The following is an 18,595-nucleotide window of genomic DNA, read 5'->3' as shown; positions in this document are numbered from 1 at the left end:
CTATGGGGTATTATACTGTGGGGGCAGCTATAGGGGCATTATACTGAGTGGGGGTTCTATGGAGGCATTATACGGTGGGGAGTGACTACCGAAGCATGACGCTCTGTAGGCTGAACAGGTGTGTATGCGCAGTGTTAGAGGCGTGGCTTAAAAGGGGGAAAAAACTGCTGCGCTGTGTGCGCCGCTGCCGCATCGGCTGTCCCTCTTTACAACACTTGAAAGTTGGAATTGTGAGGGGTCAGGCTTGAAATTTCAATGTAAAAAAAGTCAGTGCATGAAGAACTGATTCTCATTTCAGTGTCAGACATGCAAACATAAAGCCAAATAATTCCAATATATTGCCATACTTTGCCCAACTAGAGCTAAACTGTGTCCATATAGTGCCAACAGTGCCCTGAGCAGGTGACTCCCCTCTATGGCATAGGGCCTAGGTTCTCCACCTGTGGTATGGGTACCCAGGGTACTCAGAGCACTGTGCCCATGCTGTACTTTTAATGGGCAGAACGGGGTATGATCATAGCTGTTTGCTTAAGGAGTGCCTGAAAACACTGACACAGGGCACATGGCCTGGAGTTGCCCTTTAGATCTCATGTATCCAAACTCTCCTAATTGGTCTAGAAAAAGAAAAGCTGTGCCCTCATTCCTTGCTATGGGTTACAGTTTTTCTTTTAGACAGTTTTGAGAAATCTCACCAATGTTTTATGCCTGAAAATCTATTACTAACTCTAGTTTTGGTGGAGGAGTCTGAAGCTTGAAATTCTAGAATATTGTACATTTCCCTCTTTGTGACAATTATTTGGAGAATTTGCTGTTTTTGCACGAAGAACTTAACTGGCCTGTACAGAACTCTCAGCCCCAATGGAACACATTTAGGGCGAATTAGAACCCCAGTCCAAACGGTTATTTTTTTTCAACTGTACTAGAAAAAGTAAACGTGGACCCGGATTGGTTGCTATGAGCAACAAACACCCTTAATCGATCTATTGTCTATCAAAGGGAGTGTCAGGTGTAGTAATATGGCTGACAGTACAGGCTCCTACTGGTGGCGTCATCTCTGCGCCGGAGGCACGTAGCTTCCCAGGAAATAGTGTAGGCTGTATAATGGAACGGCTGCGTGCTGCGTAGCCAATCAGCGTTCTGCGCTGATTCTCCAGTGGGCGGGCTCTGACGTCACCGGTTAGCGGTGCAGAGAGAAAAGAGAAATCTTCCTTCTTAAAGAGACATCCCCGTTATTGGCTGGGTCCCCGGTGGCACCCGGTGTGACGAGGAGGATGGTGTGCGGCGGCTTCACCTGCTCAAAAAACGCGCTATGTGCGCTAAACGTGGTTTACATGGTAAGTGTGGTGGGCCAGCGCCTTGCAGTCCATGTCGGTGGCATAATATCCTGTGATCTTCTTACCCACTGCCTCCTTCTTAGTCCAGTCCCTCATCACCTGCTCTCGCCTCATGCATGTGTAATGTCCTTCTTATTACATATCTTTACTTCAGAGCTCTACATTCCTTGTAGCTTGTCTTATATTTCCTATTATATAATTGACAAGAATCTGGCTAGAGTGGCATGTAGTGAAGCGTTTTGTGATGTCACAGTTTGCTCCAGTGTAACATTTTAGGTAAAATGTATCAATTCTGTAGTCCAGGCTATTGTTACAAACCCTCAGCTAGGGTTGTGGAGTGTTCCCATTCAATGACTGCAAACAGATCTTGTGAATGCTGAGGAATTGCAACCCAGTGTTTATAAGGAGTTTTTCCTTCTACAATGATTGAGCTTTGTTTGGGTAATACCGGGGAACCCCTTTAACCAATTGTGGCCTTGATAGATTATTCCCATGATGGACACTTCTGGCGTATCCACAGGATCTGCCATAAATCCCTGATTGGTGTTGGGTCCCTCCTCTGGGACCTGGACCTATCTTCGCCATCAGAACCGTATAACGTCATTTTTAGGCACACCCGTGCAGTGTGAGTGTTCCTGTGAAAATGGTTTAGTGCTGGTTTTGTGGTATTTTATTTGCCAAGAATGGCGCCACCAGATATTTGCTTTTAGGCAATAGGAAAATAGAGTGTTTTCTACACACCGTGGGGGAGGGTTAGCAAAAGAATGCAATAGAAAAGTGCCGTTGTTGCCTATAGCAACCTATCAGATTGCTTCTTCAATGTTAAGAAGTTAAAAAAATGAATTCTGGAATCTGGTTTGTGCACTTTTTCATTGCATTCCTTTTGATAAATCTCCCCCTTTGTGTGTAGATAATGCCATATTATCCCCCTAGAGGACTTGAACAAGTGATCGTTTGATCGCTGGTTCAGCACATTGCAATACCTATGTATGTTACTATATTGTAAGTTCTTACTGTCTCCCAGGCTGCCATGACAACCATCAACACCTTGCGATCACATCGTGGGGTGATTTAGTAGGCCCTCCCTTCCTAACTGCTTAGATGCTGCGGTCGCTATTGACCGCGACATCTAAGTGGAAAAGCGGCCGTTATCTGAGTTACAGCTGACTCCCGCTTCCCGGCCAGTAGTCCACTTACGTCATAGGTCCTTAAGGGGGTTTTCCCATCAGGGACATTTATGATGTCCACCGGATATGCCATAAATGTTAGATAAATGTGGGTTCCACCTCTGGGACCCGCACCTATCTTTAGAATGGGGCCTGTTAAACCCCGTTCTACCTCTCTGTGCTCCGGCTGACGCGTTTGATTTCTAACCATGAAGAAGAAAACAGCGTAGCTCGCATGCTACGCTATTTCCGTAACTGCCATTCACTACTATGGGACTTATGGAAATAGCGTAGCTCAGCGAGGTGTGCTGTTTTCTGAATTCATGGGCTGGAATCACATGCGTCAGTTGGAGCACAGAGCAGTAGAATGGTGTTTAGGGGGCCCTGTTCTAGAGATAGACCGATAGATGAAGGTCCCACCACTGGGACCTGCACCTGACATTTATGACATATCCTGTTGATATGCCATAAATGTCCCTGATAGGAAAAACCTTTTTAAGTGGTTAAGAAAGTGCAGCTACTTGTGTGACCAATGTTGTGATGTTTTTAAGGCCATACAAAGACACACAAAACAAGGCCTCATGTACATGACCGTAGTCTTTATCTGCAATTATGGATCGATAATTGCGGATAAAATACTAACCCATTCATTTCTATCTGCCGTGGACACCTTCCCGTATAGTTACGGGTGTGTGTTCGGGCCGTAGAAATTACACTCAAAAAATTGGACATGTCCTATTTTTCTTGCCTTTACGTATCGTGCTCCTACACTCGTTACTGTGAGCATGGTCTGCAAATGCGGAGGACGCCGCGGCCCGTCTGTGCAGTACTTACTGACTGTAAATACTGCACGGTCGTGTGCATGAGGCCTAACAAAGTGAAGGAGTTGTGAGGGTGGATTCATGTTGGGTTTTTTTATGCGTATTTTTGTGCTAGTCAGGAGTGGATCCAAGGCTAAGGAAACGTATTAAAGGTTTTTTTTCCATAATCCTTTATCACCTATCCATAGGACAGGGGATAAATGTCTGTTCCTTGGGGGTCTAACTGCTGGGACCCCCACCGATCAGACATTATCACCTATCCTGTAAATAGGTGATAAATGATGTTTATGGGAAAACCTCTATAAGGAAAGACTGATACTTTTCCTCTTTTGCATCCACTCTCGTGTTTGGCGAATTCTTTTGGCCTACTTCTGTGTATGGCCAACTTTAGGCCTAGTTCACACCATACTGTTTTTCCATAAAATTTTTAAAGGGTTATTCCTATTACAGAAAGTGATAGCATATCGCTAGGATATGCCATCGCTTTTTGATTGATGGGTATTCGACTGTCAAAGCTGGTACTGCCGCCCCTTCATTATCCGTCTCAGATCCTAACGATGTGCGATCAATTTCTGTAAAAATAATCCTTTAAAGAGGCTCTGTCACCACACTATAAGTGCCCTGTCTCCTACATAATATGATCGGCGCTGTAACGTAGGTGACAGCAGTGCTTTTTTTTATTTAGAAAAACGATCTATTTTCCCCAAGTTATGAGCGATTTTAGATTTATGCTAATGACTTTCTTAATGGACAACTGGGCGTGTTTTTACTTTTGACCAAGTGGGCGTTGTACGGAGGAGTGTATGACGCTGACCAATCAGCATCATACACTTCTCCCCATTCATGTAATCAGCACAGTGATCCTGCGTTGTTCACGATGTGCAGTCACATACTCACACATTAATGTTACCGAAGTGTCGGGATTATGAATAGACATCGCGTCCTGGCCGGTAGTGATGTCTATTCATAATCCCGACACTTCGGTAACATTAATGTGTGAGTATGTGACTGCACATCGTGAACAACGCAGGATCACTATGTGCTGATTACATGAATGGGGAGGAGTGCATGATGCCGATTGGTCAGCGTCATACACTCCTCTGTACAACGCCCACTTGGTCAAAAGTAAAAACACGCCCAGTTGTCCATTAAGAAAGTCATTAGCATAAATCTAAAATCGCTCATAACTTGGGGAAAATAGATTGTTTTTCTAAATAAAAAAAGCACTGCTGTCCCCTACATTACAGCGCCGATCATATTATGTAGGAGATAGGGCACTTATAATGTGGTGACAGAGCCTCTTTAATATACAACGGAGATTGGATCCAATAAAAGGAAGTATTTCCTTCATACTTTTCCTCTGTTCCATTAATAAAAAATAAAAAAAATGAATAATTGAAAAGATGTAGGTTAGGCCATGTTCACACCTGCGTTGGGGCTTTCTGTTCTGCTCAATCAGAGGAGCAGAACAAGGAAAAACCAGAATCAACCGTTCTGTTGCACGACTGGCACCACCGACGGCCGACCGTACCCATTGACGTTAATGGATTCCGTCGAGTTGTCAGCGCTGTGCTATTGTTTACAGTAATCTCTGGCAGATCTACGACGGAGGCGCCTAACAGAGCCACTATAGCGGATGTGAACATAGCCTTAGCTTGTTACGGTGAAGACTTTCCCTCTAGTGTATTAGCTGTATTACGTCTATCCGATCTTGTATTTACATGTTTTGTGTAAGATAAACTCCAGTATCCTACAATCTCATGTGTATGTCTTTACATGTCATCACATGCGGTGGAAGCAGAAAATAAAAGGGCTTTTCTACTCTTTCAAAATTGTTTGCAAATGGTTTAACTGCAATAAGATTAGTCACTTACGAATGTACTGTCTAGAGCTGAAATGTCTCTGTAGGGCCGAATTCAGACGACCGTAGTATACGTCCACGTGATGGCTGTTTAACCCCTTAATGTCCAGGCTTGAAAAGACCTTAAAGAGGCTCTGTCACCAGATTCTGAAATCCCTATCTCCTATTGCATGTGATCGGCACTGCAATGTAGATAACAGTAACTTTATATTTTTTATTTTTTTAATTGTTCATTTTTGGCCAAGTTATGAGCTATTTTTATATATATATATATATATATATATATATATATATATATACAAATGAGCTTTGAAATGGACAACTGGGCGTTTTTTTTTCGTTATGCCCAACTGGGCGTGTATTGTGTTTACGTGTTTGACGCTGACCAATCAGTGACCAGTCAGCGTCATACACTCCTCTCCATTCATTTACACAGCAGCGATGTGCAGCCACATACACAGAGATTAACGTTAACCCCTTCCCTCTTTAGCCACTTTTGACCTTCCTGACAGAGCCTCATTTTTCAAATCTGACGTGTCACTTTATGTGGTAATAACTCCGGAATGCTTTCACCTATCCAAGCGATTCTGAGATTGTTTTCTCGTGACACATTGGACTTTATGTTACTGGCAAAATTTGCTCGATATGTTCAGTATTTAATTGTGAAAAACACCAAAATTTAGCGAAAAATTGCAAAAATTAGCATTTTTCTCAATTTAAATGTATCTGCTTGTAAGACAGGCAGTTATAATACACAAAATTGTTGCTAATTAACATCCCCCATATGTCTACTTTAGATTGGCATCGTTTTTTGAACATCCTTTTATTTTTCTATGACCTCACAAGGCTTAGAACTTTAGCAGCAATTTCTCACATTTTCAAGAAAATTTCAAAAGGCTATTTTTACAGGGGCCAGTTCAGTTGTGAAGTGGTTTTGAGGGCCTTATATATTAGAAACCCCAAAAAAGTCACCCCATTTTAAAAACTTCACCCCTCAAAGTATTCAAAACAGCATTTAGAAAATGTCTTAACCCTTTAAACATTTCACAGGAATTAAAGCAAAGTAGAGGTGATATTTACAAATTTCATATTTTTCTGCAGAAATACATTTTTAATACAATTTTTTTTATAACACAGAAGGTTTTACCAGAGAAATGCAACTCAATATTTGTTGCCCAGTTTTTGCAGTTTTAGGAAATATCCCACATGTGGCCGTAGCGTGCTACTGGACTGAAACACCGGCCTCAGAAGCAAAGGAGCACCTAGTGGATTTTGGGGCCTTATTTTTGTTAGAATATATTTTAGGCACCATGTCAGGTTTGAAGGGCTCTTGTGGTGCCAAAACAGTCAAAATCCCCCAAAAGTGACCCCATCTGGGAAACTAGACACCTCAAGGAAATTATCTAGGGGTGTAGTGAGCATTTTCACCGCACAGGTTTTTTACAGAAATTATTGGAAGTAGGCCGTGAAAATTAAAATCAACATTTCTTCAAAGAAAATGTAGGTTTAGCGATTTTTTTTCTCATTTCCACAAGGACTAAAGGAGAAAAAGCACCGCAAAATTTGTAAAGCAATTTCTCCCGAGTAAAACAATACCTCACATGTGGTAATAAACGGTTGTTTGGAGACACGGCGTGGCTGAGAAGGGAAAGAGCGCCATTTGGCTTTTGGAGTTCACATTTAGCAGGAATGGTTTGCGGAGGCCATGTCACATTTACAAAGCCCCTGAGGGGACAAAACAGTGAAAACCCCAAACAAGTGACCCCATTTTGGAAACTATAACCCTTGAGGAAATTATCTAGGGGTATAGTGAGCATTTTGACCCCACAGGTTTTTTGCAGAAATTTTTGCAAGTAGGCTGTGAAAATGAAAATCTACATTTTTTCAAAGAAAATGTAGGTTTAGCTAATTTTTTCTCATTTCCAGAAGGACTGAAGGAGAAAAAGCACCACAAAATTTGTAAAGCAATTTCTCCCGAGTAAAACAATACCCCACATGTGGTAATAAACGGCTGTTTGGACACACGGCAGGGCTTAGAAGGGAAAGAGCACTATTTGACTTTTTGAGATCACATTTAGCAGGAATGATTTGCGGAGGCCAGGTCACATTTGCAAAGCCCCTGAGGGGACAAAACAATGAAAACGCCCAAAAAGGGACTCCATTTAGGAAACTACACCTCTTGAAGAATGCATCTAGGGGTGTAGTAAGCATTTTGACCCCACAGATGTTTCATAGAATTTATTAGAATTAGGCAGTGAAAATAAAAACAGTCCTTTTTCTTCAATAAGACGTAGCTTTAGCGCAAATTTTTTCATTTTCTCAACAAATAAAGGAAAAAAAGAACCCAACATTTGTAAAGCTATTTCTCCCGAGTACGGCAATACCCCATATGTGGTCATAAACTGCTGTTTGGGCAAACGGCAGGGCTCAGAAGGGAAGGACCGCCATTTGGAGTGCAGATGTTGCTGGATTGGTTTCTGGGCACCTGTGGGCCCAAAACAGTGGAAACCCCCCAGAAGTGACCCCATTTTGTAAACTACACCCCTCAATGCATTTACCAAGGGGTGTAGTAAGCATTTTAACCCTGCAGGTGTTTTGTAGAAATTAGTGTGCGCTCAATGTTGCAGAGTGAAAATGGGATTTTTTTCCATAGATATGCCAATATGTGGTGCCCGGCTTGTGCCACCATAACAAGACAGCTCTCTAATTATTATGCGGTGTTTCCCGGTTTTAGAAACACCCTACATGTGGCCCTAATCTTTTGTCTGGACATATGACAGGGCTCAGAAGTGAAGAGTACCATGCGGAGTGGAGGCCTAATTTGGCGATTTACAAAGTATTGGTTCACAACTGCAGAGGCTCAGATGTGAAATAATAAAAAGAAACCCCTGATAAGTGACCCCATTATGGAACTGCACCCCTCAAGGCATTTATTAAGGGGTGTAGTGAGCATTTTCACCCCACAGGTCTTTTCCATAAATGAATGCGCTGCGGATGGTGCAAATTAAAAATTTATATTTTTCCCTAGATATGCCATTCAGTGGCAAATATGTCATGCCCAGCTTATGACGCTGGAGACACACACCACAAAAATTGTTAAAAGGGTTCTCACGGGTATGACGGTGCCATATATGTTGAAGGAAACTGCTGTTTGGGCACGCTGTAGGGTTCAGGGCCGAGGGAGCACCATTTGGCTTTTGGAGAGCGGATTTTGCTTGGTACTAAATTTGTTTGAGTATTGCTGGTGTTTTATAATGTGGGGGTACATGTAAGCGGGGCGGAGTATATAAGGGGCATAGTCAGGTGGTATAAAAAAATAAAAATAATCCATAGATGTGTGTTACGCTGTGAAGCAATCCTTTCTGCACAGGCCGGTGTCGCACTGATAAATGGTGTCATTTCTTATCCCCCTTTTGGTCCACACTCCGCGCCTTTGTAGTTTGGGGAATTTTGCTGGGAAAGTGTTGTCCTGGTATAATACGGGCACCGTCGCTTCCAGCGGATATGTTTGGGCCCTCCCCTTCGTGGTTCCCTAATTTTAGGTCCTTGATAAATCGCCTCTTGAAACAGAAGAAATGTTCTCCTCGGGCACAACTGCATATTTTTTTATTTCCTGACTTATTGGAGCCATAACTAATTTTATTTTTCATAGACGTAGCGGTATGAGGGCTGGTTTGTTGCGGGACGAGCTGTAGTTATTATTGGTACCATTTTGGGGTACATGTGACTTTTTGATCACCTTTTATCCTATTTTTTGGGATGCCAGGTAAACCAAAAAACGCAATTCTGGCACAGCTTTTTTTGTTTTTTTTTTATACAGAGTTCACCACGCATTATAAACTACATGTTACCTTTATTCTGCGGGTCAGTACGATTCCGGCGATACCTCATTTATAGAACTTTTTTATGTTTTACAACTTTTTGCACAATAAAATTACTTTTGTAAAAAGAATGTATTTTTTCTGTCGCCAAGTTGTGAGAACCATAACGTTTTAATTTTTTTGTCGACGGAGTTGTATGAGGGCTTGTTTTTTGCGGGACGAGCTATAGTTTTTATAGGTACCATTTTTGGATACGTGCGACTTTTTGATCACTTTTTATTGTAATATTTGTAGGGCAAAGTGACTAAAAAACAGAAACTCTGGTAACGTTTTTTACGGGTTTTTTTTACGCTGTTCACCGCGTGCAATAAATAATATAATATTTTGATACCTCCGGTCGTTACGGTCGTGGCGATACCAAATACATATGGTTTATTATTATTATTTTTCAATAATAAAGGACTTGATAAGAGTAAAAGGGGGATTGTGTGTTATTTGATTACTTGAAACTTTTATTGTTTTCAAACTTTTATTTTTTTGCACTTTTTTTTACACTTTTTTTATACTTTTTTTACACTTTTTCTCAAGTCCCACTAGGGGACTTGAAGGTCCAACGGTCAGATTTTTTTTTTTCTAATACATTGCACTACCTATGTAGTGCAATGTATTAGATCTGTCAGTCATTCACTGACAGCAAGCCGTTTAGGCTTCGCCTCCCGGCGGGGCCTAAATCGGCTTCCGTAATGGCAGAGCAGGAGACCATTGTGTCTCCTGTTGCCATAACAGCAGTCGCCAGTCCCGATTGCCTGTCAGGGCTGGCGATCTGCTTGTAACCGCTACGATGCAGCAATCGCTTTCGATTGCTGCATCGAAGGGGTTAATGGCAGGGATCGGAGCTAGCTCCGGTTCCTGCCGTTACAGGTGGATGTCAGCTGTACAGTACAGCTGACTTCCACCGCTGATGACGCCGGATCAGCTCCTGACCCGGCGCCATCTTGCCGGCAGCTACGGAAGCCGATCAGGCTCCGCCGCCGGGCGGATCTTGACCGGCTTCGGTGCTAGGCAGACCGGGAGGCCAGTATTAGGCCTCCGGTTGCCATTGCAGCCACCGGAACCCCGGCAATTTCATTACTGGGGTTCCGATGAGCTGCAAACACCTTAAGTGCAGCGATCGCGTTTGAGCGCTGCACTTAAGGGGTTAATGGCGGGGATCGAAGCTAATTTCGGTCCCCGCCGTTACAGTCGGATGTCAGCTGTAAGATACAGCTGAGATCCGGTGATGATGGGACCGGCTCAGCTTCTGAGCCGGTGCCAAACGTTTGACGTACATGTACGGCAAGATGCGGGAAGTCAGTACTTTCCATGACGTACATGTACGTCAAATGTCGGGAAGGGGTTAATCAAGTGTCCTGATAATGAATACACATGAAATCCAGCCTGGACGTCATGTGTATTCAGAATCCTGACACTTCTGACTCTTTTCTGTGAGATTCCAGCAAGCCACGCGTAATCTCGTGAGATTACGAGGTAAACGAGATTTCGTTTCCCTTGCTGGAAATCTCAGAGAAAAGATTCAGAAGTGTCGGGATTCTGAGTACACATGACGTCCAGGCTGGATTTCATGTGTATTTATTATCAGGACACTTGTGTATGTGGCTGCACATCATTCTAGTAAGAACGCTGTGCTGTGTAAATGAATGGAGAGGAGTGTTGACGCTGACTGGTCACTGATTGGTCAGCGTCATATACATAAACACGCCCAGTTAAAAACACAATACACGCCCAGTTGGACATAACGAAAAAAAACGTCCAGTTGTCTATTTCAAAGCTCATTTGCATATATATATAAAATAGATCATAACTTGGCCAAAAATGAACGTTTTAAAAAAACAAAAAAAAAACTTTACTGTTATCTACATTGCGGCGCCGATCACATGCAATAGGAGATAGGGATTTGAGAATCTGGTGACAGAGCCTCTTTAACACCTTAGCGCACCGGTACGTCCTGCATTGAAGTGCTTTAAGGCACAGGGACGTACCGGCACGTCCTGGCTAATTTATGTCACCCTGTCAAAGGACAAGATGACAGAACTGTGTCGTCAACTGTTTATGACAGTTGACCGGCACAGTAAGACGGCAGGGGACCATTCACAGCGGTCTCCTGCCGGCGATCGCTGTGATTGGTCAGTCAAAGCAGACTGACCAATCACAGCTCCATGACGTAGTGTATGTGATGGCGCTGGCTCAGCTTGAGCCAGCGCTATCACCGCCGGGAATCGGCTGTCCGACGCCCCTCTGCAACGGCCAGGACCGGAGCTAGGCTCTGATCCGGCCGATTAACTCCTTCGATGCATCGATCAACGTGATCGATGCATCGAAGTGTCTTGTAGCCTGTCTGCAACCACGATGGTTGCCACGGGCGCGGGTGTCAGCTGTTTGTCACAGCTGACATCGTGCCCTAACGGCCAGGACCGGAACAAGGCTCCGATCCGGCCGATTAACCCCTTAGATCGTACCCTATGGTTGCTAATGACAACCATCGGCACCCGTGGGTGTTCCGATGGTTGCTATCGCAACCATAGCCTAACAATCTCTTCCTAGTACGGAAGCCTATTAGGCCCCGCCGGGAGGCGAAGCCTAATAGGCTTGCTGTCAGTGAATAGCTGACAGCTCTAATACACTGCACTATGTAGGTAGTGCAGTGTATTAGAATAGCGATCAGGGCTTCATGCCTTCAAGTTCCCTAGTGGGACTAAAAAAAAAAAAGTTAAAACAAGTTAATAAAAATGTTGTAAAAAAGTAAGTTTCATGTTAAAAAAACACTAACAGCCTTTTTTCCTATAATAAGTCTTTTATTATAGGAAAAACCAAAAAACATTAAAAAAAGTACACATATGTGGTATCCCCGCGTCCGTAGCAACCCCAACTATAAAAATATCACGCTATTTTACCCGTACGGTGAACACCGTAAAAAAATTAAATAAACTATTCCAGAATCGCTGTTTGTTAGTCACTACCCCTCGCAAAACAGAATAAAAAAAGGGATCTAAAAGTTGCATGTACCCCAAAATTCTACCATTAAAAAACGCAGCCCGTCCTGCAAAAAACAAGCTCTCCCACCGCTTTTTTGACGGAAAAATAAGTTATGGCTCTCAGAATATGGTGACACAAAAAAATAAATTGTTTGAAACAAAAGTGATTTTATCGTGCAGACGCTTCAAAGCATAAGAAAAAAATAAAATATATATATATATATATATATGTGTGTGTGTGTGTGTTATCGCCGTAATCGTACCGACCCGCAGAATAACGTAAAATTGTCATTCATAGCGCATAGCGAACGCCGAAAAAAAGAAATAATAAAAAAACATCAGAATTGCAGGTTTTTGGTCACCTTTCTTGCCCAAAAAATGAAATACAAAGTGATCAAAAAATCACATGTACCCCAAAATGGTGCCAATGAGATCTACAGATTGTCCCGCAACAAATAAGCCCTCACACGGCTCCGGTGGAGAAAAAATAAAGACGTTTTGGCTCTCAGAATATAGCAATGCAAAGTGTCCAAAAGCGGATAAGATCGGGCGCCATTTATCAGTGCGACACAGGCCACACATCTGTGGATAATTATTTATTTACCCCATTATTATACCCTCTTATTATACCCCTAATGTTCTCCGCACAGCTTACATATGCCCCCACATCATAACTGAAATACCAGTAAAACGCCAAACAAAACAACTAGCGAGCAAAATCCACGCTCCAAAAGCCAAATTGCGTGCCCTGCAGCGTGCCCAAGCAGCAGTGTACGTCCACATATATGGCATCGCCGAACCCGGTTAACAGTTTGAGGTATTTATCTTCAGTGGCACTAACTGGGCACAAAATATTGTGCACTAAAATGGCACATACCTGTGGAAATTTTCACTTTGCACCATCCACTGAGCATTCATTTCTAATAGAAAAAAAAAAACCTGTGTGGTCAAAATGCCTTGAGGGGTGCAGTTTCCAAAATGGGGGTCACTACTTGGGGGTTTGTTTTACTATTTGACCTCAGAGCCCTGCCGTTGTGGGCTAATGGTGCGAAAATCGCCAAAATAGGTCTCACATGCGCCTTTCACTCCTAAGCCCTGTCATATGTCCAGGCAAATGATAAATGCCTTGAGGGGTGTAGTTTACAAAATGGGGTCACTTCTCAGACTTTTACACTTTACTCTGCAAATGCGACATGGCGCCCCTACACCAGTCCAGCAAAATCTGTGCTCTAAAAGCCACATGGCACTCCTTCCATTTTGAGCTCTGCCATGTGCCCAAACAGCAGTTTAGGTCCACACATGGGGACCTAAATATGTATCCCCTACATATTTTTGGGGAAAAAAAATAATTTTTCATTTTCACTGCCTCATTCTAAAACAATCTATGAAACACCTGTGGGATCAAAATGCTCAGTACACCCCTAGATGATTACCCTGAGGGGTAAAGTTTCCAAAATGGAGTCACTTCTCAGGGGTTTCTACTGTACGGGTACTTCAGGGGCTTTGCAAATGCGACATGGCGCCCAAAAAACAATCAACCAAAATCTACATGCCAAGTAGCACTCCTGCCATTCTGAGCCCTGCGGTGTATCCAAGCAGCAGTTTATAACCACATGTGGGGTATTGCCGTACTCGGGAGAAATTGCTTTATAATTGTTGGGGCGCTTTTTCTCCTTTACTCCTTGTTAAAATGAAAACAATTCAACATTTTAGTGGAAAGAATGTAGATTTTCATTTTCCCTGCATAATCCCAATAATTCAGCAAAAAAACTGGTCAAAATGCTCACTATACCGCTAGATAAATTCCACGAGGGGTATAGTTTCCCAAATGGGGTCACTTTTGCCGAGTTTGCACTATTTTGGCACCTCAGTGGCTTTGCAAATGTGACATGGGGCCGCAAACCATTCCAGCAAAACTTGAGCTCCAAAAGTCAAATGGCACTCCGTCCTTTCTAACTTCCGCCATGTGTCCAAACAGCAGTTTATTACCACATATGGGGTATTGCTGTGCTCAGAAGAGTTTGCTTTACAAATATTGGGGTGTTTTTTCTCCTTTATCTGTTGTAAAAATGAAAAAATCTGAACTAAAACTACATTTTATTAGAAAAAAATTTAGATTTTCAATTTCACGGCATAATTCCCATAAGTTCAGCAAAAACCGTGTAGGGTCAAAATGCACACTACACCCCTAGAAAAATTCCTTGAGGGGTGTAGATTCCAAAATGGGGTCACTTTTGGGGAGTTTCCACTGTTATGGTCCCTCCAGGGCTTTGCAAACACGACATGGCACCGAAAACCAATGCAGCAAAATCTGCGCTCCAAAATCCAAATGGCCCTCGTTCCCTTCTGAGCGCTGCCGTGGGTCCAAACAGCAGTTTATTACCACATATGGGGTATTGCCGTAATCGGGAGACATTGCTTTACAAATGTTGGGGTGCATTTTCTCCTTTATTCCTTGTAAAAACTAAAACATCGTAATGTTTTTTCAGAAAAAAAGTAGATTTTCATTTTCACAGACCAGTTCCAATAAATTTAGCAAAAAACCTGTGGGCTAAAAATGCTAACTATACCTCTTGAAAAATTCCTTGAGGGGTGTAGTTTCCAAAATGGGGTCACTTTTGGGGGGTTTCCACTGTTTTGGCACCACAACACCTCTTCAAACCTGACATGGTGCCTAAAATATATTCTAATAAAATAGAGGCCCCAAAATCCACTAGGTGCTCCTTTGCTTCTGAGGCCGGTATTTCAGTCCATTACCACACTAGGGCCACATGTGGGATATTTCTACAAATTGCAGAATCTGGGCAATAAATATTGAGTTGCATTTCTTGGGTAAAACCTTCTGTGTTACAGAAAAAACTGTATTACAAATGAATTTAGTAAAAAAAAAATAGAAATTTGTAAATTTCACCTCTACTTTGCTTTATTTCCTGTGAAATGCCTAAAGGGTTAAAATAATTTCTGAATGTGGTTTTGAATACTTTGAGGGGTGCAGTTTTTAAAATGGGGTGTTTTATAGGGGGTTTCTAATATATAAGGCCCTCAAAGCCACTTCAGAACTGAACTGGTCCCTGAAAAAATAGCCTTTTGAAATTTTCTTGATAATGCGAGAAATTGCTGCTAAAGTTCTAAGCCTTGTGAGGTCATAGAAAAATAAAAGCACGTTCAAAAAATGATGCAAACATAAAGTAGACATATGGGAAATGTCAACTAGTAATTATTTTGTGTGGTATTACGATCTGTTTTACAAGCGGATACATTACAATTTAGAAAAATGCAGATTTTTGCAAATTTTCTCTAAATTTTGGTGTTTTTTACAAATAAATATTGAATTTAACGACGAAATTTTTTCAATATCATAAAGTACAACATGTCACGAGAAAACAATCTCCGAATCGCTTGGCTAGGCAAAAGCATTCCGGAGTTATTACCACATAAAGTGACACATGTCAGATTTGCAAAAATAGGCTGTGTCCACAAGGCCAAAATAGGCTGTCCTTAAGGGGTTAATGACCGGCTACATTTTTCTGTTTTTGCCTCTCTGCCTTTCAGCAGCCATAACTTTTTATTTTTTAGTTGACGTGGCTGTATGAGGTCTTGTTTTATGTGAGAGAAATAGTATTTTTTTTTCCACGCAGTTTGGGGTAAAAAATAATAATATTTTTTTACAGCGTGAATATAGGAAAAAGCGATTCTCTGCATTGCTATTCTTTATTTTTTTTTTATCCTGTTCACGTTTCACGCTAAATAACCTGTTAAATTAATTTTGTCAAATTATTACGGTCGTGTAGATACCGAATATGTGCAGATTTTTTATTTATTTTTTTCTATAATATGGGGGCAATAAAATATATTTTATGCAAAATAATAACCTTTTTTTGGGACTTTTATTTTTTTCTAAATCCCATTAAGGGATAACTTTATTTGTAACTTTATTTTTTACTTGTAATGTATTAGCATACTCCTGTATTCTAATACATTACACTTTGTCTCTATGACACAGGCTGCTGATTGGGCAGCACATAGTGTGCCCGAACAGCAGGCAAACGGAAAAGACAGCCCTGGGGTCCTTTGTAGGTCCCAGGGCTGACTGCAGAGGGATTCCCCAGTGTTTGATCACATCACCGTAATCCCAGTGATACGATCAGAGGGGAATTCCTCTGATCATGCTGCGGTCAAGGACCGCGGCGATCTAAGATTTAAACAGCTGGTGTCCGAATGTTTTCCGACCCCCAGCTGTGTTCAGTAGGCTCCTCTGAGATCAGGAGCTGTAAGTTACGCCAAAAGACGTCATCGTAGGCTGGGGACCTGCACCGGCTGGCGTCAAAAGACGGTGGGCAGTCGGGAAGGAGTTAAACAACGGCCATCACACTAACGCATGTGTTTCAAAGGGGGCGATTATGCGGACCACGTGAAGGGTCCTTTTGAAAAATAGAACATGTCCTATTTTCTCCTGTTTTTACGTATCCCTCGATAGACTCAAGTCTATGGGGATCCGTGAAAATGGGACAGGGTCAAGTGAGACTCGCTCTCAAGATAGATGTGGGACCTGCACTTATCAGGCATTTATGGTCATGAAATAAATATGAGAGGGGAATACCCCTTTAAGTTACTCTGTGAAGCAGTGATCTCCAACCTGCGGCTCTCCAGCTATTATGAAACTACAGCTCACAGCGTGCCCTTCTACAGGCAGTTTTGCAACAGCTGGAAAGCCACAGGTTGGAGACCAGAGCTGTAGGCTATTAGATAATGAAACCTAACTAGAGAAGTTCCCCTTTCTTCTTCTTTTTTTTTTTTTTTCTCAAACAAAGCGTCTGAACACATATATAAAAATAAGATCATCTTTTGCAAGTCAAATTAGCAATAATTTATCACCTATTCTGTGGATAGGTGATAAATGTCAATTGTGGGAAAACCTGGTTAGGTTTGGTGCATACATGCACCATTTGGTGCAAATATTTTGATGGTTTTCCCTGCTTGTTCTGGGTAGGAAACGGGCAGACTTCCACAGCATATCTACGTGGGAGGACAACATGCCATTTAAAGGGGTGGTCTCACGACAGACATTAATGGCATATCCACAGGATATACCTTAAATGCGGGTCCCACCTCTGAGATGTGCACCTATCTTCCGAATGGGGGTCCCCCGACCCGTGCTGTCTGGTGAGGCAGCCGCTGCCACATGCAAGTAGAGCGCAGGATGGGATTCGGGAAACTGCTCAGCTGCTCTTTCTGCTTCTGTTACTTCCATAAAGGTGAATAGGAGTTAGAGTGGTCAGCGAGCTTGGCTTTTTTCACAATCTCATCCTGCTTTGCACTGATTCTCCGCCTGAATGTGGTGGCCAGCTTGGCGGCCTTCAACATGGCGTTTGACATAAGACTTCACCTTTCACTTTCTTATTTCTGCCCTTCTTGAGCCACCTTGTTCTCTGCCTGAGAACCTATTACCAACTCTAAATTTTTGTGGAGGAGTCTGGAGCTGGAATTCCTAGAATGTTGTACATTTCCATCTCTTTGACAGCAATTTGGAGAAGGCCTTTTCCTATTTTTTGCATGAAGAACTTCACTGACCTGCACAGACCCCTCAGCCGGAATGCAACACCTTTAGGGTGAATTATAATACCAGTGGTAAGCCGGACTTTATCTGTAATCTCCTGATTAGTTGAGAATAACTGCAGCCATGTGTCAAAATCTAGTGGAAAACCTTCCCAGAAGAGTGGAGGCTGTACATCTGCAAAGTGGGGGACCAGTCCATGGTTTTGGAATTGGACGTTCAACAATCTCACGTGGATGTGGATTTGGTTGTCTTTTAGTTTTTCTTATGCATGAAGACTGAGAAGGAATGGTTATTTTGGTAGAAAGGCGTGAGTGAGCAGTGTTTCTGGGGACTAGTTAGGCCTGTGTGTGTGCCTGCGGTCTTTCTTACATTCTTTCTCGTACATGAAGGTGTCCAGCCCTAGATTCCATGATATAAGGCTTCATTCACACTTCTGTATGAACGGTCCATGTGAATGCCATACATTAAATCAGATGTAAGCAAGGAGGCCTTTCCCAATGTTATTGTACATTATTGTGAGTGTGGAGGGTAAAGTTTCCTGCGTGCTATAGAAATTATACATTAACTTTATGCTGGTAAACTGGTCGCTGTGTCTCCTGAATTTCCCTTTTGTTAGACATCACAAAGTAGTCACACAAATGACTGCTTTACATACAGCTCAGAGAGTGCGGTCCTAGTAATAAGAACCTGATAAAGCGGCAAGTGTCCGCCTAGTTGGCATGTCAAGCACCCAACTGGCATTCCACTTTGAGAGAACCCGTTGCCACTTTTTTCCCTATGAAATAACCTAGAAGGGTGTACTGGTCCTTTACACCATGCCGATGGTTACCTCCTTCTTTCCTGCTGCCAAAGTCAATTGTCATACTTCTGACTACCCTACGGCTGGATTCACAGGCTGCGTTTGAGAAGTCCATAAATACGTACAATGTGAACCCAGCCTACAGATCATGATTTACTAAAATGTTGGATATTTCCTCTATGGACCCGGGCAGTATATCCTGTA

The 18,595-nt window shown here is 42.5% G+C and overlaps 1 protein-coding gene across 1 annotated transcript in view; it reads left to right on the top strand.

Annotated features, from left to right (window-relative positions):
• Positions 1-1,139: 1,139 nt before the first annotated feature.
• The window catches only part of TSPAN31 (tetraspanin 31), a 37,243-nt gene continuing 19,787 nt past the window's right edge, over positions 1,140-18,595 (top strand). Inside the window, exon 1 of the mRNA XM_075851960.1 lies at positions 1,140-1,334. Coding sequence (XP_075708075.1) covers positions 1,272-1,334 — 63 coding nt within the window. The 5' untranslated portion in view covers positions 1,140-1,271. The remainder of the gene's footprint in view (positions 1,335-18,595) is intronic.

This window comes from Rhinoderma darwinii, chromosome 2, assembly GCF_050947455.1.
Source record: "Rhinoderma darwinii isolate aRhiDar2 chromosome 2, aRhiDar2.hap1, whole genome shotgun sequence".
Lineage (NCBI taxonomy): Eukaryota > Metazoa > Chordata > Amphibia > Anura > Rhinodermatidae > Rhinoderma > Rhinoderma darwinii.
The sequence above is the reverse complement of the archived record's forward strand: the minus strand, read 5'-3'. Positions and strand labels throughout refer to the sequence as shown.